This window comes from Nilaparvata lugens, chromosome 10 (genome assembly GCF_014356525.2).
Source record: "Nilaparvata lugens isolate BPH chromosome 10, ASM1435652v1, whole genome shotgun sequence".
NCBI classification, from domain to species: Eukaryota; Metazoa; Arthropoda; class Insecta; order Hemiptera; family Delphacidae; genus Nilaparvata; species Nilaparvata lugens.
In genome coordinates, this window is record NC_052513.1 from 3,414,849 (window position 1) to 3,441,676 (window position 26,828).

Genomic DNA, 26,828 nt, shown 5'->3' on the forward strand with positions numbered 1-26,828 from the left:
AAAATCACGTCAGAATGTCAATGATAGAATATCATGTTCTTACTCAAAATTTAATCTGAAATAAAACAAACTTGAATTACACAAACAAACCAGCGCTTCTCTCAATATTGAAAAGCTGACACAAATCGAAAATAGAGGATAAATCAACAGGAGAAAAATGAGTCTGCGTTTCCTGAAACAATTATATTCTTAAACACAATTAACTGATATCATCATCCAGACTCCAAGAATATTATTTCAAGATAATATGGCTTAATACCATCATCTATGGAATTATTAGAACCATGATATTTTTCGTAGCTTCGCTATATATCGTGCGTCAGATAGTGATTTATATTTAACTGACATACATTAATCTATAAATTTGACATATACATTGATCTATAATTAACTGGAGTTATGAAAAAATAATATAAGCTAACTAGCTTCTTACTAATACATCCAACCGAACCCTTGGATTCTTGTAACGAAATCATCAAGTGCCATCGTTTCATTCGTTGCCAAGTCTCGTGAAAACCACATATATCATAAGATAACAGAGTTCTACCAGATCTGGTTCTGACTCCACACATTATCCACTTCCCTTAACATATCAAATTTGCTTCCGTTAGTCTATCATATTGAGGATCACCTCAATGATCTCACATATATAGCAATCACACCTGCTATGTTCAACGAGTGACTGGCACCAATCAAGTCATCCATCCGTATTACATAGCAGACGTCATCATCCATATTACATAGCAGACGTAATTAGTGGCAGCGATTGCACGACGTATGCATGTAAACTATGTCAGTGATAATCCTCCACGATGTGTACTAGAATTTACACGACAGCCCATCCTTGTAACCTGGTTGAGTTGTTGGAAGGGGTGGTTCAAAGACGAAGGGTTGATATGTAGGGGAAGTTTAGAAAGAGAGGGAAGGAGTTATAGTAGAGAAGGAGGTTTCAGGAAGGAGAAGTGAGGGTTGTAAGGGGGGAGGGGTTTGGAGGAGGGAGAGAGGTGGGGGTGATAGTGAGCTAGATGACGAAGAAATTCACGGTCGACTGCTCAAAGCATTGGGTCAGTCAGGCGGGGTCTATGTGTGTGTGTGTGTGTGTATGTGTGCACATGCATGTGTGACAGTGTGAGTTTGTGCACTTTACAGGCATTTGCACAGATAATAGGTTGTACAGGCATCGAGCCGTGTGGATTGGCATTGAGGTGAATCAGTCAATAGGGCCACTGTCTTCTTCGTCTCATCATCCTCTTCTTCTTCTTCCTTCTACTTCTTCTTCTTCTTCTCCTGCCTCTTCTTCTCCCTCTTCTTCTTCTTCTCTTCTTCTTTCTCTTCCTCGTTCCATCCTCCTCTTCCTTCTCCTCCTCCTTCTTCATCTCCTTCTCCTCCTTCTTCTCCTTTTTCTTCTCCTCCTCCTACACCTTCTCCTACACCTCCTCCTATTCCTCCTCCTCCTTCTACTCGATCTCCTCCTCCAACTCGATCTCCTCCTCCTCCTCCTCTTACTCCTCCTCCTCCTCCTCCTCCTCCTCCTCCTCTTTCTCTTCCTTCTCCTCATTCTTTACCTTCTTCTTCTTCTTTTCCTCCTCCTACTCCTCATCCTCCTCCACCATCACCACCCCTACTGCCACCTTCCACACCACCTCCCCCTTCTCCTCATCCTCCTTTTCCTCTTCTTTCTCTTCATTCATTTCCTCCTCTTCCTTCTTCTTATCAACCATCTCGATGTCGTCTTCCTTCTCTGACTTCTATTTCTTCTTTCTCCATTCCATCTTCCTCTGTTACGTCTCAATCTTATCATCCTTCCTCTTTTTCTAAACATTCACCTTTCTTGATTTTCTATTCAGTTTCCTCCTCGGTCTTATCCTCTCTTTCTCTCTTCCACAAAGTGTTCTACTCTCATGACTTCTTTATTGCAATCGAATTTATTTTTTGGTTTGTCTTCCTAATGCTTTCCTTTATTATAAAACTTATGTTATATTCTACTCTTATTCTCTTCTGCTTTACCTCTCATTCGATGAATATTCGTTTCCAGCTGAATAGGTCATCTTCTTCTATTGAACCTTCTATCTTCTATCAAATATTCTTGTATTGAAACAAGCAATTTATTGGGAATTGCTGTTTAATCAGTTTCCCATAAAATGTTGCTGTCTCGTGCATTCCTTTCCAATCATTTTTCGTACGAGTAATGTGTCAATCTCACATCCTTAGAATCGTTATTCACTTTCCTCCTGCTCCTCCACCTCCTCTGCATAGTTATTACAATTTCCATCTATTTTTCCTTTCTCCTCTGTATCTTTCTCTTCCTTTCCCACTTACATCGTGGTATTTTCCTCCATTCTATAGTTGGGTCCACGTTATAATGGCAGTGAATAAATATAGAAAAATAGCGATGCCGATTCTCTGTATTGATTAATTATATTTCTACACAGTCAAAAACATAATTGGCATCGTTGTGGACCCAGAAATGGATAGTACCACCAGTTTTGTCGAATGATAGACAAGGATAGCAAAACCAAAGTTGATCAAATACTGTCATTATAACGTGGACCTCACTATAATATTTCTCTCCTTGTCCTGATCTTACTATGTGTCCTAATTCTCCATATCTATTCCCTTAAGAAATAGGAAACCAATAATTATCTTATAAAAACTCAGTCTCATCTACTCAATCATTCTCAGTTGAATCGTAATTTGAATTTAATTTATTTTTTTCCTCTCAATTGAATATAAATGTTACTAGTACTAGGACCAATGATCACTCTATTTCTATTCTAAATTAATACTTCTAGTCATTTTACAAGGAGAGTATTGTAATGGCTTCTCCTTGTTACAATTAGCTCATTCATGAAAGTTTTATTTGACTTTGATTGAGAGTAAAACTACATCAATTTATCAATGGATATCGTGAGAGCTCGGTTGCGTATAACTTATTCGGGAAACTTATTCATGCCTCATCTCAAGTATTGGTAATTGAGGTAATAGGTGATAGGGTAAGAATGATCATGAAATCCTGGCGATACTTGAAATAAATCATACAATACAATACATTATACATTCATTCAAAATACAAGAAAGTGCTACATGAATGGTTGGCATCTCAATGACTATCAGTGTGGTAGATTGATCAAATCAATGTATGTGTAGCGTCTTGAAATTTCATTCACTCATGTGTGTGCGTCAATGTATGTGTCGTGTGTGTATGTGAGAGTGTGTTTCCTTTCCCGTGCGAATGTTGATAGTTGAGCTTGGTAATTGAAATTAAATACGTATTTTTATTTCAATTTCAATAGTTTTAATATTGTATTGTTCAATACTATCAAATATTGGTGGTTATCTATAATAGTGATCCTACTTCTCTGTATCATAAATGAGTTATCTGTGTAAATTAAATGTAATATACGTATGCGAACTCTTACTCACGAACAGACCGACAGGTCCATGTAAGTACAGTTTCAATTATTTTGTGAAATAGTTGGAACATTCATTATCTTCAAATTGGTAAATTTACTGATGTTATATGGATTTGAACTTTTTTTGAAACAATAAATTCAATTCGATTCTAAGCACTGGGAAAAAATTGATCAAGGCCCTATTTGACGTATTTATTACACAATGAGAGGTCAGGCTGTTACCTATAAAACAATGATGTTTCAAGCAATTTTTTTAGATCTCTTTTAGTACAAGCTATGTGTCAATTCTTCATCCAACCCAAATCCAATGTCATAATAGTTATAAACACGAATATAAGTAAACGTTCCCAGGCACATCCTTCATTATTCCACAGCGGTGACCTCACGATCAGACAAGGAGGGATATAGTGGTTTCAGAGTGGTGATGAAGTAAGAGTGAGTAGGAGTGAGGGGGAAGAGGAAATGGGTGGAGAAACACTAAGCTGCTAAATTAGTTCTGTATACGCGCTGTCCCAGCCGACCAGCTAGAGAACTGTGGTCTATACGGCACTATGGGCCTAACAGGTAAATTGAGACAAATATCCTTCCCCGCATCTCTTTCGTCCGACCATCTCTCACTAACTCTCTCTTTGTTTCTCACTCTCTCTTTGTTTCTCCCTCTCTCTCTTACTTCCCTCATAAGCCGGACTTGGCGATACTTGCAGATACCGTCGAAGAATAGGATTACGACTGTGAATCATTCCCGCTTACAGTTTCGAGGTATTATTGTATGTAATTCCAAACCAGCCCGGCAACGTTTCTCCCACCTGAAATGCCTGTTGTCAGCAATTTATGGGTCAGCTGGATTGTTCTGATTGAGAAAAATCACACCGTTTGTGGTGGAATGCTTCGCTAGCAATTAAATGTTGTAAACGTGACGTAGTTTGCGGTGAACGCCAGTGTACAAAAGTGTATGTATATAAAGAAAATGTAGAGGAAAGTTAAGAACTGTAATGAGTCATTTATCAAGAATATATTGTTGTGGAAAATAGTAGGGTATCCATTTTTGTTTAACTGTAGAATTTATGAGGTTCTATCATGGAGGAAATATATAATAAGGTGAATATTGATCTCATGCTATCTTTTCATCATGTTACTATGTATCTGGAGGACCATATTTTGTAATAGCTTTTCAAAAATGCAAATTTATCTACAATAAATATCATATATGGATGATACTCACCCAAGAATTTGTTTCCATGACAACAGAGTTGTTACTGCGATACCAATATGTGAAACCTGTTCTCTAGGGATAAATAATAAAGATTGATGTAATGCAAATTTATATCTCAAAAGGATATCTGATATGAATGACTCTCATCCGAAAGGACTTTGTTTTAATGATAACCTAGTAGTTACTCTGATATCAATATTCTGTGAAATCAGTTTTATAGGGGAGAATACTATAGATTCATATACCTTGATTGAATGATTAACAGATTAGCTGATAGTAAGTTCAACCTATGATTTATTTTCATGACAACCGCGTTGCTACTCTGGAACCAATAAGTAATGAAATTTGTTTTCTGAGGAACAAAATCGGAATCATATACCTCATTTGCATGATTAGCAGATGAAATAAGTCCCATACATGATCGAGATTGATGTAATTTACTATTAGTTCAGTTACCCACTTAGTGAAATCATGACGCCATCTACTAACCAATTGTCATTCTCAATAATTATATTAATGGAATAATTTCAATAGGTGTCGACACTTTGAAAGCACAGAAATAATAAGGAAGTATATTCTTCATAATCAGATGGGGCGAATGGGTGTTGACACTCTTATAGTTTAAGAATGGAAAATATATGATGAAGTTCAAAACAGTGCCTTCTATAATAATTATGATCTATTGGTAGTCGATTCTGCCATAAATGACTGCCCAAACCGAGACAACTTGTTTCAAACCAACAGCATATTTCATCCACAAACTGCATAGATGCGGTTCTCAAAGACATTCGTGGTCATAAGTTATTATTAAATGAAAATATATCAAGTGTTATTGGTAGTGGAAGATTAGTTTAATTTCAAGTTCAATGATTTATCTTGGACTAGCAGGTGACCTGTACTCCGAAGGGGTCCAATTAACAACTTGACAAACTGAAAACTTGACGTAATGGAATATTGAGAAATTTAAAATAAGCCTGTAACCATCCTCGGTTGATTAAGATTCGATATGCAAAATCTCCAGTTTAGTCCAGTCACTGTATATAGAAATATGTATATAGAATATAGAAATTGGCCATTTTTTGTTTATTGGAATATGCGCTTAAGTAGTCTACTCTCAACAATAAATTTTCAGTTTTTTGACCGAATTTGACTTATGATACATGATTTAGGACCGCCTTGACGAGCCTAGAAGAATAAAGTGTAGTACTATGAAATCTGAGCATTGCGTCAAAAGTTATAAGTTTTTGAGATTTTGATCCTAGAGGTGTCCCTAAGCGCGCCTCTCCACTAGGAAATACTGAAATGAAGTGCATCTAACGGTGATTCTCATAGAACATGATCTCATGAAGTTATGTCATTGTGCGAGATATCAACGTGAGGACAATGTAGTTGTTGATGATGATTGAAGCTGAAAATTTGGTGTTTTTCACAATACAAGGAGCATTGTTGTCAGGACTGGTGTACCTGGAATTATGTGATAGAGCGCTCTACCTGATCTCAGATTGTAGAGCATAAAAATACGTCCAGAGGGATTATGCATTATACATCTGAATGGTAACAATCGGAAAATATTGTTGTTCAAAAACTAAAATTCATCAAAATTTATTTTTTCTTCAAATTTCCTTAATTTTAAAAAAATCATAACTCAGTACTCTTTGAAGATAGAGAGTTCCGAATGATTCCATTTTATTCAGAATTTTATAATCTATGAAAAGGCGAGATAATATTTTGCTGTCCGATTACCAAATTTGGCAGAAATAGCTGAAAACTGGAAGATGAGCCGAAAATACGAGGTTTTTGGACTATCCTGTATCTTAGCACAATGAAATTTTGCATGGAGAAATTGGTTCTGGACTTCTCTTATGTACCCAAATAATATATTAAAAAATCAGAACTACAATATAAATTGCAAGCACACCCCCTTTTTATGTCTATATTGACTGGACTATAGTGAGGTCCACGTTATAATGACAGTATTTGATCAACTTTGGTTTTGCTATCCTTGTCTATCATTCGACAAAGCTGGTGATACTATCCATTTCTAGGTCCAAAACGATGCCAATTATGTTTTCGACAGTGTAGAAATATAATTAATTAATTCAGAGAATCGGCATTGCTATTTCTCTATTTTTATCCACTGCCATTATAACGTGGACCTCACTATGATTAATCATTTTTTTTTTAGTTCGGACATGATGGTGTGTCATTCGTGAATTTACTAGTTATACAATAACTATATTCGAGAAATTATATTGATTCTGACCTTGAACATGAAATCTCCTCTCCAGCACATCCCAAATACTTTCCCCAAAACAAAGACAGTTTTGGCTTTAACAATGGCAGCCACTTGACAAGGATTGTTTTGTGTTCGGAGCAGTGAAGGACAATACGTGGCCAAAGGACAGGCGACAGGATTGACGCCTCCTTCCAATCTGGGCATGGGATGCGACTTGCAATAAGCCTCAACTGCCAACGCCACAGCACGCGTGCCGTCTGAAGCTGTGAAACCGTGATGGCCCACGGCGAGAGGAAAACAAGTTTAGAACAAGGATGGAGGGAATGAGAGCAAGTATGGAGAGAATGAGAACAAGAATGGATGGGATGGGAACAGGGATGAAGGAAATGAGAACTGTAAATGATATGAAAAAGCAATTTGTAATATAATAACTATAGATAATAATTATATTGTTATGCATCTACATAAATTGGCGGAGGTTTGGACATATCAATGTCCATTCTTCGGAAAGAATATTAAAAATATCCTCCCCACTAACCTTCTACCAAAACGTTAATTTCATTATTTGAACTAAGGATTTATTTATTAATGGAAATATTGTGAAAGTTTCAATCAATATGAATATTCAAGAGAAAAAAACAGAAAATTTATAAAGTAAAATAATTATATAGGTAGATAAGATCAAATAATTGATTATAAAATGAAGTAGGCTGAAAGTAGATCAGGGTAATCAACTTTCAGTAATATACAGCAGTATGCAGTGGATAATTGAAATAACATGAGTTTATATAATATATATATATATATTATATATATATATATATATATATATATATTATATATATATATATATATATATATACACAATTCGTTCTATAACAGGTTTAAAGGGTTGTATTTGTGGGATGGGTGGGGGATGTTTGTCATGTGATCGTTCTAGGGCCGGACGGTTTCAGTCATCTGCTCCAAAAGATGTTTTTTTAAAGTCAGGATGAAGCTCGCTCGGCTCTCGATGGACCTGATAGAAACAGGAAGTGCATTCCATGCACGACAGGCACTGACTAAGAAGGATTTTGTGAAAATAGTAGTTCGATGATTGGGTATCCTTAAAGTACTTTCTCCGGTTCTAGTATGTGAAGTATCTATCCTCCAACCTTCAGAGACAAATTTGAAATCATCTTTAAAATAGTTCAGATTACCGTATTTCAAGATATCTCTAACAAGCTTGACTATTCGAAAAAGCCTTTGATTGGGAAGCTTTAATGTTGAACTAGCAATGTGGGCTGGGGTGATATGATCATGGCGTTGCAGAGAGTAGACGAAACGTAGACAATAATTTTGGTAACGCGGTAGTTTATCATTCAGAGTGACTTGCATATCGTTAAGAACAGAATTACAATACATTAAATGTGGGAAGATGAGAGATTGAACCAATAATAATTTAATGTTTCTAGGGAGGATATCGTGCATTTTCTTCAATGCATGCATGGCTGAGAATACCTTTTTACAAGTTTTGTTCACTTGTTCTGACCAGTCAAGAGTATTATTCATAATAATGCCTAAATTTTTAACTGAGCTACAGTAAGGAATGTCATTACCATCTACACTAATTTTGTGGATCGATTCAAGGTCAATATTGTTTATAAGACGAGAATATCCAATTATAATGGGCTGTGTTTTGATGGGATTTTTCTTTGTCCATTCCACTATCGAATTGATATCCTGATTCATTATTCCAACTGTTTCGTTAATTTTTGTTATGGGACAGCTTAAATATATTTGAAGGTCGTCTGCATAAGTATGGAAACTGGAGAATTTGATAATGGAAGAAAGGTCATTAGCATACAAAGTGAAGAGGAGAGGGCCTAAAATTGAACCTTGTGGTACTCCATGCATAACGTTTTTCCAAGTAGACTTTTTGTCACCAACAGATACACATTGTTTCCTACCTAATAGATAGGATTTAAACCAAACTAACGAGTTGTGACTGAAACCAAGAATAGCCAACTTATTCAGAAGGACTGTATGATCAACAGTATCAAATGCTTTAGAAAAATCAAATAGGGTGAGGATGGTGCATTTTCTTTGGTTCATAGCTAACCTTATATCATCAGTGACACGAAGCAGAGCTGTTTCAGATGAATGGAATTTTCTAAAGCCTGATTGAAAGTTATGAAGCTTACTATTGTTGCCTAGAAATTTTACAACTTGAGCATGAATGAGTCTTTCTAGCACTTTGGACAATGCAGGTAAAATACTGATTGGTCTAAAATCCTCAACTTTATTGGGTGATGGAACTTTATTTAGAGGGCGAACCAGAGAAAACTTCCAGTTTTCAGGGAAAATGCCTTCTTCAATTGACTTGTTGAAAATGTATGTAATGGTTGGTAAAACAGCAAATAACATTTTCTTGATAAATTTAATAGGAATTTTGTCAACACCTGTAGCATTACTATGAATACGTTGAATTGCTCTGAAAGTGTCTTCTTCTGAGATTGGATGGAAATGAAATTGATCAGTAATTGGTAAATCTAAGTTTGTAACCTGCTCTTCAAGATCATCGATATGATTAGCAATGACAACTTCGTCGCGTTGGTTAGAGTGTGAAACGAAATGGTCATATTGGAAATGGTCGAATGGTCGAATGGAAATATTGTTCAATGGTAAGTCAATTTGTGGATTCGATTTCTGTTTGCCAAGCCCGAATTCTTTTATTCCCTGCCAAAGTGATTTAGAGTCTTGTCTGTTGTTTGTCATAAACGAATTCAAGTACCTAATCTTTGAGTTCCGTAATTCCTGTTTAACTCTATTTCTAAGGCTCCTATACTCTATCAAACTGTCCAAGTCAAATGTCTTTTTAAATTTTCTATGTGCTTTGTCTCTACGTCCCATCATCTTAAGTATGTCTTCAGTCATCCACGGTACTCGTCGTTTTCTATTAATCCTCCTTGTCACATAAGGTGCATGTTTGTTATACAAAGTCAAAGTCCAATTCTCGAAAGTCTTGACCATGTCATCAACTGAGGGTAATGCTTCAATTTGATGCCATGGAGTCTGAGCCACATCAGTCAGGAAGGCGACTTCATCAAAGTTTTTGAAGTCTCTATAAGTGATAATTTTCTGTTCTGGCTTGGGTATCTTATGGGAAAGTACACAGTAGATCAAATCATGTCTAGAAATAGCTGGGACTGAGATTTGGCCTGCTTGAACAACCTCATTGGGATCACTAACAATGAGAAGGTCAATGAGTGTGTCTGATTCATTAGTATGATGAGTTGGATCGAGAGGTAAAATAGTCATGTTTAGGCATTGGAAAATTGTGGTCAGTTGAAAGTAGTCAAAGTTACGATTTGTCATGTTCAAGTCGGTGTTCATATCCCCCATAACTACAGTATACTGTAGTATACGGTTATAACAAGGCATAAGAGAAAGCAAGCCACTTTCGAAATCTGTGAAATGACCTATTTTTGGTGGGCGATAACAGATACCAACTGAGATAGAGAGAAGCAAGAAGCATATTGTGAGGAAAGGGGGAGAGAAAGAAAAAGAGGGAGAGGAAAAAAGTGGAAGGGAAAGAGGGAGAGAGGGAGGGAGTGGAGGAGAATAAGAAAAGGGAAAGGAACAAGAATGAATGGAAGATAGGGAGAACGAATGAGGCAAATGAGGAGTAAAACAAGTGAAATATTTCACTTAGAAACATTGTGAAGAAGAAGCATACAATAAGGACAAAAAGAAGTAATGAGAGAGTAACATAGGGACAAGCAAGAAGCATGGGGAGAGAAAATAGGAAGAGGAAGAAGAGGAAGAGAAATTGGAAGGGAAATAGGAAGAGAAGGAGGAAGAGAGAGTGAGAAAGAAGAATAATTGAAAGAAGAAGAGATTAATTGAAAGAGATAATTGAAAGAGGGATCGAAGATAAAGAGGAAGTGGAGGAGGGAGTGATGAAGGGAAAGAAAAAGAAACAAGAATGAATGGGAAGATAGGGAAAACGAGTAAAAGAATAATAGGAGAAAAACAAGTAAAATATTTCACTTGTTTCGCTTATTCTTCCTTCTTATTATTTTTTCTCCTTTCCCACTAATTCTTGTTCCTTTTTCCTCAAATTCATCATTATTTCCATCCATTCATTGAATGGGATGAAATAAATGAGGAGATGAAAATATTCGACATTTGTTTAGAATGAGAAATCATTATTCAGGGGAATCCAAAATTAAATCCTGTCAACCACCCCAAGATGCCTGTCGCATCCACACTGATGTACTGCATTGTATCATATTTTTTCCAATGCATTGTAACTGAAGTTGAAATTAAAAGATGTTCACCCGGTTGTCAACATTCAGAGTAACAGAATTTTTCCCGGTGGTTGACAGCATTTAATTTGGAATTTATGTTAATAATTATTCTTTGAACAAGGAAAATAAAGGCGGTTGAGAAGGTTGAAGAATGAAAGTGGAGAGAATGGAGGAGTAAGGGGAAGGAGAAAAGAAGGAGAAGAAAAAAGAATGTACTTGAAAATGGGAGAACAAATGGTATGAAGGAGGAGCAAAACAGGATGAATATATCAGAAATGAGGGTTTTTAGAAATAGAATCGATAAGCGAATAAGAAATGGTAAATGAAGGTGGGTAAGGAAGTTCAAAAATGAATTCGGAAGAATAAGTAGGGAAGTTGAAAAATGAATTATAAAGATCAAGGGAAATATATTACAAATAATAAGGGAAATAAATCCAAGATAAGTGATTGAGTAGAGAACAGATAGTAAATGGAAGAAAACAAACAAGAAAAGAGTAGAAAGTGAAGGAACAGAGAAATTGGATGTGTTCAGAAAACGAATGAGAGGGAAGACTAGAAGAACAGAAGATACAAGAAGATCAGAGGAAGCATAAGGTTGAGAGAGGAATTTACAAGCAGAGACATTGTAGCAGACTTGCCAGCTCTGTCAATGTCAGACGGCCACGTTATTGTGCTCAGGCGAATATTGCAGTCTGTCTATGGAATGAAGGAAGCTCTGGTGTTGAGGAGAACGGGAGAAATTATGTTGAGGGAGAGAAATAGGGAGGATATGTTGATAAAAGGGGATCAAGAGAGAGATGTTAAAAAAGGAAAAATGGGAAATTAGGATTGGAGAAGATTGAAAGGCAAAAAAGTGAGGCTCAAAGAAGAGGTATCAAGTTATCGGATGAAGAAAAATAAGGAATATGGATAAAAATGTATAAATAAACATGTACTTAGATTTCAATTATTATTCTAATTCAAAAGTAGCCCTAAAGTGGAAAAAGACAAAAATAATGAATGTAGTTTCGGAAAAGGTTGTGTAAAATAGGTATAGATTGGGAAAAAAGGGTTATTAACACAGAGAATGAAACTGAATAAGAAAGGTGGAAGAGACAGAAAAAAAGGAGAAGTAGCAGAATTAGAAAATGGAAGGAAACACGATCAAAAAAGGAGAGGAAATGGAATCATCAACAAGCCGATAAAACAAGTACGAGGAGTAGATGAATTGCAGTTGGTAAAGGAGGAAGGGAAGAGTAAGTGAAAGAAGAGAAGATGGGGAGAAGGAGGAGAAGATGGGTAGAAGGAGAAAGAAGAAGAAGGAGAAAGAAGAGGTTGAATTCTCCAATTGACGAACAGAATGAGAAGGAGAAGGGAGAAGAGAAGGAGAAGAGAGAAGAGGAGGGGGAGAAGGAGGAAGAGTATGAGAAGGAACAATAGGAGGAGAAGGAAAAATGGGTGGTGGAGGATGAGGAAGAAGAGGAGGAGAATGACAAAGGAAATACACATTCACACATTCCTTGTTGGCATTGGCAAGATACACTCCAGAACCCTCTTACATTACACACCAGTCAGCCTCCCCCCACCACACAATACACAATCATCATTGTCTCGATTTGATCATGCTCGGCTATTATTCAATTCGCCTCATCCCCTGCCTCCCTCTTCAATTGTGTGCTCTTCCTCTTCCAGTCTCTCTGATTGTCGCCAAAAATGGAGACATGTGTATACAACCCCTTTTCATCTCATTTGAATGAGATTTTCACACATAAATTCATCCCTATCACGAGGAATTCGATGGAGATGTATTCGAAGGTTAGTTTTGTGTTGTAAAATAGAAAATGAATGTTGAAAGTGAAAAAAGGCAATGAGATGTAGAATGGGAAATGAATGTTGATAAATATCCGAGCGAAGTGAGGTATAAGGTTCAAGTGGACGGTTTGTGCATTTCTCGTAATGTTTAAATGTTCAAATGTTTCAATGTTCAAATGTTCAAATGTTCAAATGTTTAAATGTTTGCATGTTTAAATGATTATGTTGCGCATTTACGGCGAAACGCGGTAATAAATTTTCATGAAATTTGACAGGTTTGTCCCTTTTTTAATTGCGCGTCGACGTATATACAAGGTTTTTGGAAATTTTGCATTTCAAGGATAATATATAAGGAAAAAGGAACCGCCTTCATACACCAATATTAGAGTAAAGATCAGGCTATAGGATATTCATCATAAATCAGCTGACAAGTGATTACACAGATGTGTGGAGAAGCCAGTCTATTGCTGTATTTCCATAAGGTCCATAGTTTCAATCAGGTATTTGTGGGTGAGAATACTGCGTGAGAACTACTAGTAATAGTAGGGCCTATTATGATAGGTTAATTTTACCTGTTCTGGGTCAAGGTCAAAGGTCGAAGGTCTGGGTCATGGACGAAGTTCAATGTCAAGGACAAAGGCCAAGGTCAAAGATGAAAAGGTCAAGGTTAAAAGTCAAGGTCAAAGTTAAGTTCAAAGTCAAGGACAAAGGACAAGGTCAAAGTCCAAGGTCAAATTAAAAAGAAAAAATCTTACGTTTTTTCACCATACTTCTTCTTCAAATTCTGTCTTTAGTCATGCAGTTGTATCAGGGTAGTGTTGAATCTATGGTTCATAATATACTATTCTTATGCTTGGTGGTACAGAAGACGGTTACATTTTCATTGTGATCAATTTCACAAGACCCAATCAGAAAAGGCGTTCTTGAAGACGGCTTCTCTGATCCTCGTGGAATCAATCACTTTGAAATTTTAACCGACTTTTGAGCAACCAGCACTTATTCTCATCAAACTGAAGAAAATTCACCTCTTTCTTTCATCAGATATGCGTTCCCAATATCATGATGAGTTGTGAAGGACCAAGTTTTTGGAACAAAACTGTTATCTTTGAGTGAGAGCATTATCAATCACATTCCACTCACATTCATAGTTGAAAAGAAATAAAAAAAAATCCAAGTACCCTTTTTTAAATTTGTTTATCTACAACAATTGTTCACATTCATAGTTGTATTCAATTAACATTCATACTTGCATGTCTAAATGCATACTATTTCAATAAAAAACCTCAAAGGATTACACATTGATGCAAGTATGTAGATGATGGAATTGAAGAATGAGAACTTAAATTCTCTGAGACAACAATGCTTAGATCTCTTCGAAATAGAAAAACTTCAATAGTAAATACAAGCAATCAGATGATATAAATAAAAATATAAATCTGAGTACCATTTTAAAATTATCTCGTCACGACATGTTTCGGCTACTAATGACATTTTCAAGTCGAAAATGAAAATGGCATTAGTAGCCGAAAAATGTGACGAAATAATTTAAAAAGGGTACTCAGATTTAAAATTTCAATCATATTCAAAAGTAGCCCCAAGGAAAAAAGACAATCAGATGATATTATGAAATCAATAAAACCATTCCATCATATGAAATGGAGTCGAGAAGTGCTTAAGGTCGGGACAATAAGCATGTCAGCAATATTGAATAACTACTTGGGTTCATCCAACATAAAGCCCACACAATACCGGGGAATCCCAGGAGATTATGCCACATGGCGTGCCACCTACTAACGTCATCCCAAGTGCAGCCTACGCACTTCTCTGTGTTGTCTTGAACTCTCTGTCCTTGTAGCAAAATAAACAGAAAGATCTCAAATTAAAGTTCTGGTAAAGTGTGGAAAGAGACGTGTTGACAATGGAAAGAGAGAAGAATCATCTAGACTATGTTTTAGGCAGTAGATGAAAAAGCTGATGGAGAAAAATATAGTACAAGGAAAATATACTGATGTTGAATTATCGATAGAAGTGGGAATAGAGCGTAGAGGAGAAACGAATGAAACCTATGAAATGAGAGGGATGAGAACGAAATATTCATGATAGATTTGAGAGACAGAGTAGAATAGAGTGGAATGAAGCAATCCAACCAATCAATAGCAAACAAGAGAATGGAGAGAGGAATATTCTGAGAAAATAAGAATGAACATTATAGGGTGAAACAAAAAAGTTTGAGGTGAGAGAGGTAATATGTAGAAAGGGAAACTAAGAGAATAAGATGATAAGAAAAAGCAATATTAAAAGAAGAGGAAATGAGGCGGAATTTGAAAGTAGAATAGATGTTTTGGAATAATGTGTAAATGCAAATTAAGAATTTGTTATGAGATATTGAGAAAATGGGATGAATAATAAAAAAGGAGAATGTGATAATATAGACTATGAAAACATTAGATCTGTGGTGATAAGACAGAAAAAAGATAAACAAGGATAAAGAAAAACTTCTGTGGAAGTTAACACTTGATACAGAAATATCGTGAAACAAAAATTAAGCACCAGTAGTTGAGAACAATGTTTTTCAGTGAGAAATTGAGGTGAAGGAAGGTAACGAATATGGCTAATGAAGAAAATAGAAGAGAAAAAACATGAGAAAATGAACATAGTTGTTTCCAGGAGGAACATTTTGAAAGTTGAATCAGATCTCCAATTTCCTCGTTTCATGATGATTAATGAATTACAATTCACAATTCTCAATCTAGAATTTGCAACTTAAATTTTTCTAGTATTTTTTTTATTTTGAAGGGGTAGTTCCAATTTAAGAGAGTACAAAATAAGAGTATGAATATAGGATAATGAATTACAATTTACAATTCTCAATCTAGAATTTGCAAATTAAATTTCTCTAGTCTTTTTTTAACTCTGAAGGGCTAATTCCAATTTGAGAGAGTACAAAATAAGAGTAGGATAAGAAAAGGATGAATTGGGAGTCAAGAGATGACAAAGAAAAAAGACACATCACGATAAAAGAGTTTCATGAGGAGCAGAGTCAAGGATTTGATGGGCCATCACTATCAGAAGCCCTCCATATAAGCCCTTCACACAGGCGAAATACTTTATAACTTTCTCAGCCGATAAACCCCTATTAGACACTTCGACTCGTCGCCTTCACGGCTTGAATCACTAGTTTGCATCGGAGCTGAAAGATATTTATGGCCAACTGCATACTGCATAGTTGCCCGGGGAGTTTGTTAGAGTGAGATAAGAAGTTGAATGGTGATAAGGAGACAGTTTGACGAGGATAGTTTTGAGACTAGAATAGGATGTGGGAAGGAGGATGAATCCAGAGTCGAATCTGATTATAGAATGATACTCAGAGTATAGAGAAAATGAGAGACGTTGTGTGAACAGTGAGAGATTGTGAAATGAATTGAATTTGTTGAGAAGTGCATTGATGAAAGTAGAATAAATGAGCAATTGACCAGGTTGCTCAAACATAACAGAATATAATGGCACTCACTAGTAGTAACTCTGCGTAGAGCGAACAAATATGAGAAGATCGGCTAACAAAAAGACAAAGTGAAATGATTTTGTGGAATTCAAATACTCAATATTGGGGCACCAAGTTTCGCACGTTATTTTTATTTATTGATAAACAGAACAAAATTCTCTAAAATAATCGTGTTTATATTTTACAGCTGGCTGTACGTCAGCTTATCAATTACGGGGATGCCATATTTTTATTTTTCATAGAATCACTCACTCTCTTTTTACTATCCACAGACGACGAAAGTCTCAGCTGTTTCAGCCAAGGATGAATTATCCTTTCAATGTCGTTCAGAGAGTTTTCCCAAGGATGAGACATAGTGCAATCGAATTTTTATATCATAAACCTACTATGTTCCAAATTTCGTAAGAATCTTTAGAGCCGTTTTCGAGATCCGTTGAACATAAATAACTATATAACCAGATATAAAAATATAAACAGATATACGGAAATTGTTCGCCTTATATAATAGGATTTAAGATAAATGTCTCGATTGAAATTCAGGGCGATCAAATCGAATATGAATATGAGATTTGAAATGATTAACAAGATGGATAGTTATGTTATAAACCCTAGTTAATCAAAGTGGTATGATTATCATGATTTTGGTATTTGAAACATTTGAACTCTAAAGTATGTTTTTGAACTATTATGACGACACTACAGTCTAATTAGACTGCATAATTAATCTAATGAGTCTTCATAACTAGTCTAATCAGACTGTAGTATCGTTATAATAGTTCAAAAACGAATTATTAACTCGCAGTCAGTCATGGATAGCAAAATAGCTGAGTCAAAAGTATGGTTTATCCATAACAACCTCTAATTTTTGTGAGAGTGAGAATCTGAAAAACATAATCCTATTTAGGACTTTCCAATGTTATCCTGATTTGAGAGAGAAATAGGTATCATTAGTTTGTCTCTCGATCTATCCTTTTTTTTGTAGAAATGAGATAAATCAATAGTATGTCAGATATAATAGGAGATTTATATTGTGTGCATCTGAAAAGGCTTTCCATAAGGCACGTACCTCCCATCTCAAGTATTGAGTGCTGGTGACAATCACTCATAATAAGCGAACATTTTCAAACCGCATGGTATGAGAATCCATGAGCTCTCAGGATGGTCGAACATGAATTCAATTCAAATAACCTAAAGAAAGGTAATTTAATTTAGCGGTGTCGGTGCTGAAAATTCATTCTATCAGATAACTAAATATTTCACTCGTTGTATTCGTTCACATTTCTGTTCATCATTGATCACTATCCTTTCCGATTGAGAGAATCCTATGGCAGTCAACTCATTTAATACCTTGTCTTATTCATCAACTTCCTTGAAGTCATAGTCTATCTTTTTTTAGTTCCTCCAATCGGAGGTTGGATATCATCAATGCGATTCTAACTTTAATTCATAGTCTATAGTGTCTGAATAATCGATGACTTCTGTCAAAAATAGATAATTTTCTAGTTGAATACATATTTATCCTCCCGGCAGTCGCGCTGTTGTAAAAAGTACAACAGTGTCAGTTTTTTTTGCTGCACAAAACTATTGAATGGGGTGGTGTCAGTGAATGAGTCACCTATGCATTCCAAAACTTTCCCCCCATCACTCCACTGAGTTGCAGTATCAACCGAGCAATGGTTCAGTCTTTAGGTGCCATTTAGTCGCGACAGTGCATAAGTCGCACTGTGCATAATATAGGGAAAAACTGTATACGGGGACTGTAAACGAACCAATAGTACAGAATCGATGACTTTGCTTGAAGAACCTTATTGGGCTATAAAATGATAATCATCCAAATGTTCATAGGCGTAAATAATCCAAGAAGATGAAAAAGTGATTATAAATTAATTAATTTGTTTTGACAGTAAGCAGAGTACATAAAACTTGGAAAATTGGATGTTGTACAAAATACAACACGCGACTGCTCATGTGATTGAGTAGGGCGCGACTACCGGAAGGTTAAATTGTGAAACTTTTTCGTGATTGAGTAACACAGATTGTATTGTGAATTTCACACAAATATAATAGAAATCTTGGAAGGGAATTCATAATACAAACTGTGTTTCACCATTTTACACTCTTCATAGAGATTCTAGAGAATATAATAGTACAAAATGGAAATTTTTACTAGAAAAATAATTGAAGAGAAAATCAAATTAATATAAAAACTCACGCGAGCAGTATCTGGGTTCATCGGACTTATCACCGCAGTCATCGGCTCCGTCGCAGAAGCGGTCGGCCGCGACACATTGGCCTGTGTCGCAGAAGAACTCGGAGAGGCGGCATCGTGAAGGCGGCAGTCCGTCACTGGAGGCGGCTCCCGCCCCCAGCAACACAAGTGCCGCCCCCCACCACCACACGCCAACCTCACACATTGGGGGCCACGTCTGGAAATAAACGAAACATTGCGGTTAGATTGGAGGGTGTAGACAGATCTGAATTGGATGAGTAGAACGAAATCTCTCTCATGGTCACGTGATGAAGTTTATATATCCCAGAGCGAATATCCTATAACAAGATTATAGCAATTAATATTTAAAATCACTACACTTATATGGGCCACTTTTGTTCAAATTATTTAGAACAATATAAAAATCTTGAGAATGACCTAAGGTCGAAACTAGTCGTTAAAATATTTCAAAGTTTTTAATAAAGGATAACACAAGTTTTTATCAATTAATATATGTATTTATCAATTCACAAAGATGTAATATGTGGAGGCAAACGGGTGAAACCCAAATATTTCCTCCTTATTCCAGTCAACATTCAAATGTATATAAATTAAACTTATAATTAATCTTATATTGCCGAGGTTCAGTTCGCACCTTCCACAAGGTCAAGCCAGCTCTTTCGGAATAGTAGTTCCTGATATCTTATTTCGTAATTGGTTAACATTCTATTTCATTTCATGATCATTATCACAGTTTATATTTTATAGTTTATCGATTATTGTCATGCTATGGAGAATGACAAAATATTATATATTCTGAAGGTGCCTCCACACGAGAGGGATCACCGTTCAGACTGCCTTGTATTTAAATCTATAATTACTTCTTCATCAAAATTTTGGAGAGGAATGGTGCAGGCTCAGCCTACAGGAGTTTCTTCTCCTTGATCACAATAATTATATTTCGATTATTGTGTTTTGAATATAAATGAATAAATATAAATGAATGGGATCATAATTTCCATAATAATAATGGTTATTATTTTCCGGATGAAGTCGGTCCTCTCACCGAGTCGTGGGGCCATCAGACAATTATAAAATGTATGAATAGAATATTTATTTCGCCAAAATACAAGAAATAATACATAGAATGTATGGATAAATAGAATTTTTTCCCTTGTATTTTGACTGCAATCTAACACTTTGGTTAATGAACAGTTCAATTCTAGCTCATATTAATAGATTGAAGTTTTACACTGAAGGGGTATATCACTCCTTCAAGGAAGGAATAAGTTAATAATGAAAGAAAGCTCATAAAACAGCTTTGAGGATGAAATATGTGCCACTGTCATGGAAGGTAGCTGGACTCGACACGGCAAGAAATATTATATGTCGGTATGTATGGATAAATAGAATGTAAACTCATAATATAAAATGTCATATTCTTGGACTTGGGGAATAGAAACAATTTGATGGAAAATATTCAATTCTCAATTTTGATAGTAAACTATACAGCTAAATTCACCAATAATAATTGAAATATTATATTGAATTGAATCGATGTGAACGAGAATCGATGAAATTGATTCACAAACAATCATTTTGCTATTCAAATTTTAAATTGTATTTGGATTTTGCTTAAGATTTCCAACTCTACCATAATTCAGATCAAAATTTTGATCATGTTCTATTCTTGGAAACAGTAACATTAATATCTCTCGAATGGTGAACACGTAACTTTCTGTCTATCTATTTCAAATTTGAAATGAACCAATTCTAGGAAAGTCACTTCACCTGTAGTACGATTTTATTCAATAAAATATTAAATAAATGAAAATGGAGTAAGCATGTCAGGCGTCAAAATAATACACTAGTTTATTTTAATGCCCTGCTCTCCTGATTGAGACTTTCAAGGTTTTGTGCTCAACTACATCTTAGAATGAGGACAATAAAGGTCATGGATTGTAAAGGATATATATTCCAACCTCTACCATGTTTCCACGAACTCCGAATATCAGTTCACTCAACCAATACAAACTCTGTGTTTCCCTTATTCAGCATCATTCAATTATGCAAATTCCAGCGTGAATTAATCCTAACAGGAAACTGTGGCTTCTGTCACACTTTTCCAGACAAAATTCTAAATAACTTGTTATATTGAGAGCACGGGATGAAGGTATCATATACCTTGAAGTAATAATAATAATACATTCATTTATTCTCCCAATTTATACATTACACATAATCAGAAATTATGAACTATTCCGGCAATGAATTATTTTGCCAAGTCGGAACTTGCATAATATGACAGGGTGAGGAATTTTAGTTTAGAAAATACATGTATATTAAATTTCCATCTACTTTCCCTTCATTTGAAAAGAATAACCAACAATCAATGCACATTCCAGGCAATTAACAGCCTAATAAATTTTTTTTTTTTAATTTCTGTCCAAAATTATCAGCATTTTAGGAAAATTACTCATGTAGCCTACCTTGAATAATAGTATTATCTTCACACAATTTCCAAGAGAGAGACAAGACATTCATCCAATGAAACCCGTAAATTCATATCTATTCTACTCTTGAGAATAAACTCTCCACATCATTTTGTAATAGAAGCTAAGCTTTCACTTCATTTTTAAAATGTTTTTTATTATTGATTTGCTTTAATTCTACCGGCTAGTTGTTGAATGTTCGGGGGGCTACATACAAGTAAAATCTTTGGAAATATTTCCTTATATGGTCGCTGAGGCATGTCCCCTGATCTCAAGTCCTGTCTCCTGCCCGCTCTATTTCTAAATTTGATTCTCTTTCTCTTCCAAATTTTAGAATAGTTTTAAAAAAATATAGGTATCTGAGAGGGAGCAAATTCCAGCTTCTAAATATAGCCAAAGACGAATGTATCATAGGTTTTTTATTCATTACTTTGACAATGTGCTTTTGTTCCACTATTAAAGGATTGATACTGGAAAAACCCAAGCCACCACTTCATATGACAATCTACTTTCCACAGTGGCATAGTAAATCATTTTTAACACATCATTTGGGCATAAATTTCTAAGAAAATAAAACTTCCTACAAGTATAATATATATAAACTGTACATGGAATCAACATGACCTCTACGATATATATTTTCTCACAGTGTGGAGAGTGTACGTGCCTCAAAATATGTATATATTTGTAGGCAGTTTAAAGAATATTTTCATTTGTATTATTTTATTCATTTTATAGTAGATACAATCACAAATCATATAAAAATATGATTGAGAAGGAGAAACAGACATTATCAGGACATACAGAGTGAGTCATATGTATGGGAACACCTCAATAAGTTGGAGACTGCTGTAGATATAATACTGTCACTCTCAGGATAAGTTATTGGTCAAATACTCTAGCTTTTGACGTATATCTGAATTGCAACCCCTCATAAGGGAGTGACTTAGGGGTTGTATCTCAAATATTTTAAATGTGAACACCCATCATGTAGTACATCATTTTAAAGGACTTTTCAAAACAAGAAAGATGACTTCGATAAAAAATGTTCCATGATACTTGTATCCAAAATGGCGGCTGATTGAAGTTTTAGTTTTTGAGGAAATGAGTGGTTGTAACTCAAATATTTTGAATGTAAGCACTCATTGTGTGATACATCGTTCAAAAGGTCTTTCGGAAACGAGAAAGATGACATCAATAGAAATGTTCTATGATAATCTTATCCAAAATGGCGGCTGATTGAAGTTTTAGTTTTCAAAGAAATAATTGATAAATTTTAATCAGCCGCCATTTTGGATAAAAATATTATAAAACATTTTTATTGATGTCATCTTTCTCGTTTTGAAAAGGGCTTTCCAAATTATGTATCACACAATGGGTGTTTACATTCAAAATATTTGAGTTACAACCACTCATTTCCTTAAAAACTAAAACTTTAATCAGCTGACATTTTGGATACAAGTATCATAGAACATTTTTATCGATGCCATCTTTCTTGTTTTAAAAAGGCCTTAAAAATGATTTACTACATAATAAGTGTTGACACGTAAAATATTCGAGTTACAAACCCTAAGTCAACCCCTTATGAGGGGTTGAAATTTAGTTGTACATCAAACGGTAGAGTATTTAACCAATAACTTATCCTAGAAGTTACAGTATTATATCTACAACAGTCTCCAAATTTATTAAAAGGTTCCCATACATATGACTCACTATGTATGTTTGTTTTTATTTCACTACTACAGTAGACCTCTAATTATCCGAACTCCGATTTCTTGTTTCAAAAAGGTCTTTGAAATTATGTACTATATAACTATGTTTACCTTTAAAATATTCGAGTTACAACCCCTAAGTCAACCCCTTATGATGGGTTGAAATTTAGTTGTACGTCAAAAGGTAGAGTATTTGACCATTAACTCATCCTGAAAGTTACAGTATTATGTCTACAACAGTCTCCAACTTATTGAGGTGTTCCCATACATATATGACTCACTCTGTATATGAAGTGACACCTAGTCTATCTCTCATAGTCCAGTCAATATAGACATAAAAAAGGGGTGTGCTTGCAATTTATATTGTAGTTCTGATTTGTTAATATATTATTGGGGTACATAAGAGAAGTCCAGAACCAATCTATTCATGCGAAATTTTCTTGTGCTAGATACAGGGTGGCCCAAAAACCCTCGTATTTTCTGCTCATTTTACAGTTTTCAGCTATTTCTGCCAAATCTAGTAATCAGACAGAAAAATTTGCTATTGCATTGTTTCTAGAATATAAAATTTTGAATAAAATGAGATCATACAGAACTCTCTACTTCCAATGAGTACTGAGTTATGATTTTTCAAAAATGAGTGAAATTTGAAGAGAAAAATCAATTTTGATGAATTTTAGTTTTTGATCAACAATATCTTCCGATGGTTACCATTTAGATGTATAATCCAAAATCCCCCTGGGCGTATTTTTGTGCTCTACAATCTGAGATCAGGTAGAGCGCTCTATCTCATATAGATTTCCAGGTACACCTGACAACAATGCGCCTTGTATTGTGAAAAACACCTAATTTTCAGCTTCAACCATCATCACCAACTACATAGTCTTCACATTGTTATTTCGCACAATGACATAAGTTCATAAGATTATGTTCTATGAGAATCACCCGATAGATGCACTTCATTCCAGTAGTTACTAGTGGAGAGGCGCGCCTCTCTAGGATCAAAATTTCAAACACTTATAACTTCTGACACAATGCTCAGATTTCATCGTGCTACACTTCATTCTTCTCGGCTCGTCAAGGCGGTCCAAAATCATGCATCATAAGTCGAATTCGGTCGAAAAGTGGAAAATGTATTGTTGAGTGTACTAAAAGCCCATACTCCAATACGCCCAGGGGAATTTTGAATTATACATCTAAATGGTAACAATCGAAAGATATTGTTGATCAAAAACTGAACTACATCAAAATAGATCTTTCTCTTCAAATTTCACTCATTTTTGAAAAATCATAACTCAGTACTCATTGGAGATATAGAGTTATGTATGATCTCATTGTATTCAAAAGTTCATATTCTAGAAAAAAGAAAAGAGCAAATTTTTCTGTCTGATTACGAGATTTGGCAGAAATAGCTGAAAACTGTAAAATGACCCGAAAATACGAGGTTTCTGGGCCATCCTGTATCTAGCACAAGGAAATTTTGCATGAAGAAATTGGTTCTGGACTTCTCTTATGCACCCAAATAATATATTGAAAAATCAGAACCACAATATGAATTGCATGCACCAATGTATATAGTGACTGGACTATCAGTGAATATTTATATTTTGATGCTTCTTTATGCAGAATGGAGCAAAATATTTATTTGGAAAGGAGGATATATAATGTGTATTGTGGAGGCTGGCAAGCAGAAATGGCAGTCTTTTGTGAGTCTGGTGAGTGAGTGAGAAGGAAATTGAGGCAGTCACAAGGGATGCCTTACCTCACCTTACAGTAGCAGACCAAGTGAGGAGAAGCGCAGTCGAGTGGAAATCGGTGTGTGAAAGAGGGAGAGGAGAAGACGTAGGATGAGAAGGAGGAGGAGGGAGAGGAGAAGGATAAGGTGAAGGAAGAGAAGGAGTGGGTAAAGGAGAGAGAGAAGAGAAGGATGAGGTGTTGGGAAGGGAGAAGGTGGTAGAAGAAGAGGTTGATGTGGAGGAGGTGGATTTCTCCGAAGGAGAAGAAGGGATGAAGAAAGAGGATGTGGTGTAAGAGAGGGGAGAGTACAAGGTGAAGGAGGGAAAGAAAGAAGAGGAAGAAGAAAAAGAAGAGGATTATGATGAAGAAGGAGATGGAAAAAAGGAGAAGACGAAGATGAAGAAGGGAAAAAATAGGTGAAGGAGAAGAAAAGATGAAGAGGAAGAAGAAGAAGATTGAGAGGTGGAGAGAAAGAGGGAGCAAGGAGATGAGGAGAAGAGGGAATGGATAAAGTGTTGGCGGAGAAAAATAAGAGTTGGAAGGAGAAAATAAGAGAAGGAAGAAAACGAGAAGAAGGAAAAAGATGATGAAGATAAGAAGAAGAAGGCGAAGAAGAATAAGTTGGAAAAGGAGAAGAAAGAGGTGGAGAGGAGAAAAAGAGGGGGTGGAGGAAGGCGAAAAAGAAGAAGAGGAGAAGAAAAGGAAGTAAAAGAGGGTGAAGGAGTAGGAGAATGAAGGTAAAACGTTGAAGGAGAAAGAGGTGGAAGAGAAGAAGAAGATGGAAAGAAGAAGAAGAAGAAGAAAAAAGATGATGATGAAGATGAGGAAGATAGATAGATAGATTTTATTTTACAATCGTTACTAGAGGGGGGTGTGAGAGAAGGAGGATAAAAATAAAAAGAAGAAGAGGGAAAGAAAAAGAAGTAAAAGACCGGGAAGGATGAGAAGAATGAAGGGAAAACGTTAAAGGAGAGAAAGATGGAAAAGAAGAAGAAGGAAAAAGATGATGAAGTTGAAGATGAAGAAGAAGAAGTTGAAGAAGAATAAGTTGGAAAAGGAGAAGAAAGAGGTGGAGAGGAGAAAAAGAGGGGGTGGAGGAAGGCGAAAAAGAAGAAGAGGAGAAGAAAAGGAAGTAAAAGATGGAGAAGGAGTAGAAGAATGAAGGGAAAACGTTAAAGGAGAAAGTGATGGAGAGGAAAAACAATAAAGATGATGATGAAGATGTGGAAGAGGGGGGGTGAGAGAGGAAGAAAAAAAAGAAAAGAAGAAGAGGATAAGAAAAATAAGTGAAAGACCGTGAAGGAGTAGAAGAATGAAGGGAAAACGTTAAAGGAGAAAAAGATGGAAAAGAAAAAGAAGAAAAGAGATGATGATGATGAAGATGATGAAGAGGGGGTGAGAGAAGGAGAAGAAAAAGAAAAAGAAGAAGTGGAAAAGAAGAAGAATAATTAAAATCCCCATCTTTCACTTAGACGTAGAAAAAAGAAAGGAAAACGTTAAAGGAGAAAAAGATGTAAAAGAATAAAAAAAAAGATGATGAAGATAAGAAGAAGAAGGCGAAGAAGAATAAGTTGAAGAAAATGAAGTTGAAGAAGAAGAAGAGAGTTGTGGATAGGAAGAGCGAGGAGGGGGGTGGAAGAAAGATGGGATAAAAGAAGGGAAATGATGAGGAGGAGGATTGATGAGGGTGAATGAAGAAGGCGAAGAAGATGTGGGAGAAGAAGGTAGTGATGAAGAAGTGGGTGAAGGGGTACGATGGGTGGATAAAAAGTAGAATAATGAGGAGGGGGAGGAGTGGGAGGCGGAGTAGGATGTGCTGAAAGAGGAGGAAACTGAGAATGAGGAGTGCAAAATCATACCTCCGTAAACAGTTGGTTGAACGCTTTTCTCAGTGAAAGTGAGATGTGCAAGTAGTATAGCAGAACATAGCAGCCTTGGATTACTTGCAGTGCTTTGGCGCGAGCGTTTACTTTCCAAAATTCAAAAGCTTCCAATAAATTTACGCCCTGCCACAATGGTTCAGACCAAGTGTGAGCTGAGAGAGAAACCCCTGATAGATGTAGTGATCAGAGTGAGAGAGGAAATGAGAAAAAACAGAGGATAGAGAGATTAGAGAGAGAGAGAAAATGGGTGAGCATGTGCAAATGTGAAGTGAGGTATCCTGTAGCTCAGAGAAAGAAGATCGAGGAAAAGAGACAGGAGTTGTGTTGATTTTCGTCGAGGAATCAAGT

General features: G+C 35.7%; 1 protein-coding gene across 1 annotated transcript in view; it reads right to left on the reverse strand.

The window, feature by feature from the left end:
* Window positions 1-26,828, reverse strand: part of LOC111051716 — a 546,966-nt gene that overhangs the window by 153,270 nt on the left and 366,868 nt on the right. The window contains exon 2 of the mRNA XM_039436102.1: window positions 18,660-18,873. Coding sequence (XP_039292036.1) covers window positions 18,660-18,861 — 202 coding nt within the window. The 5' untranslated portion in view covers window positions 18,862-18,873. The remainder of the gene's footprint in view (window positions 1-18,659; window positions 18,874-26,828) is intronic.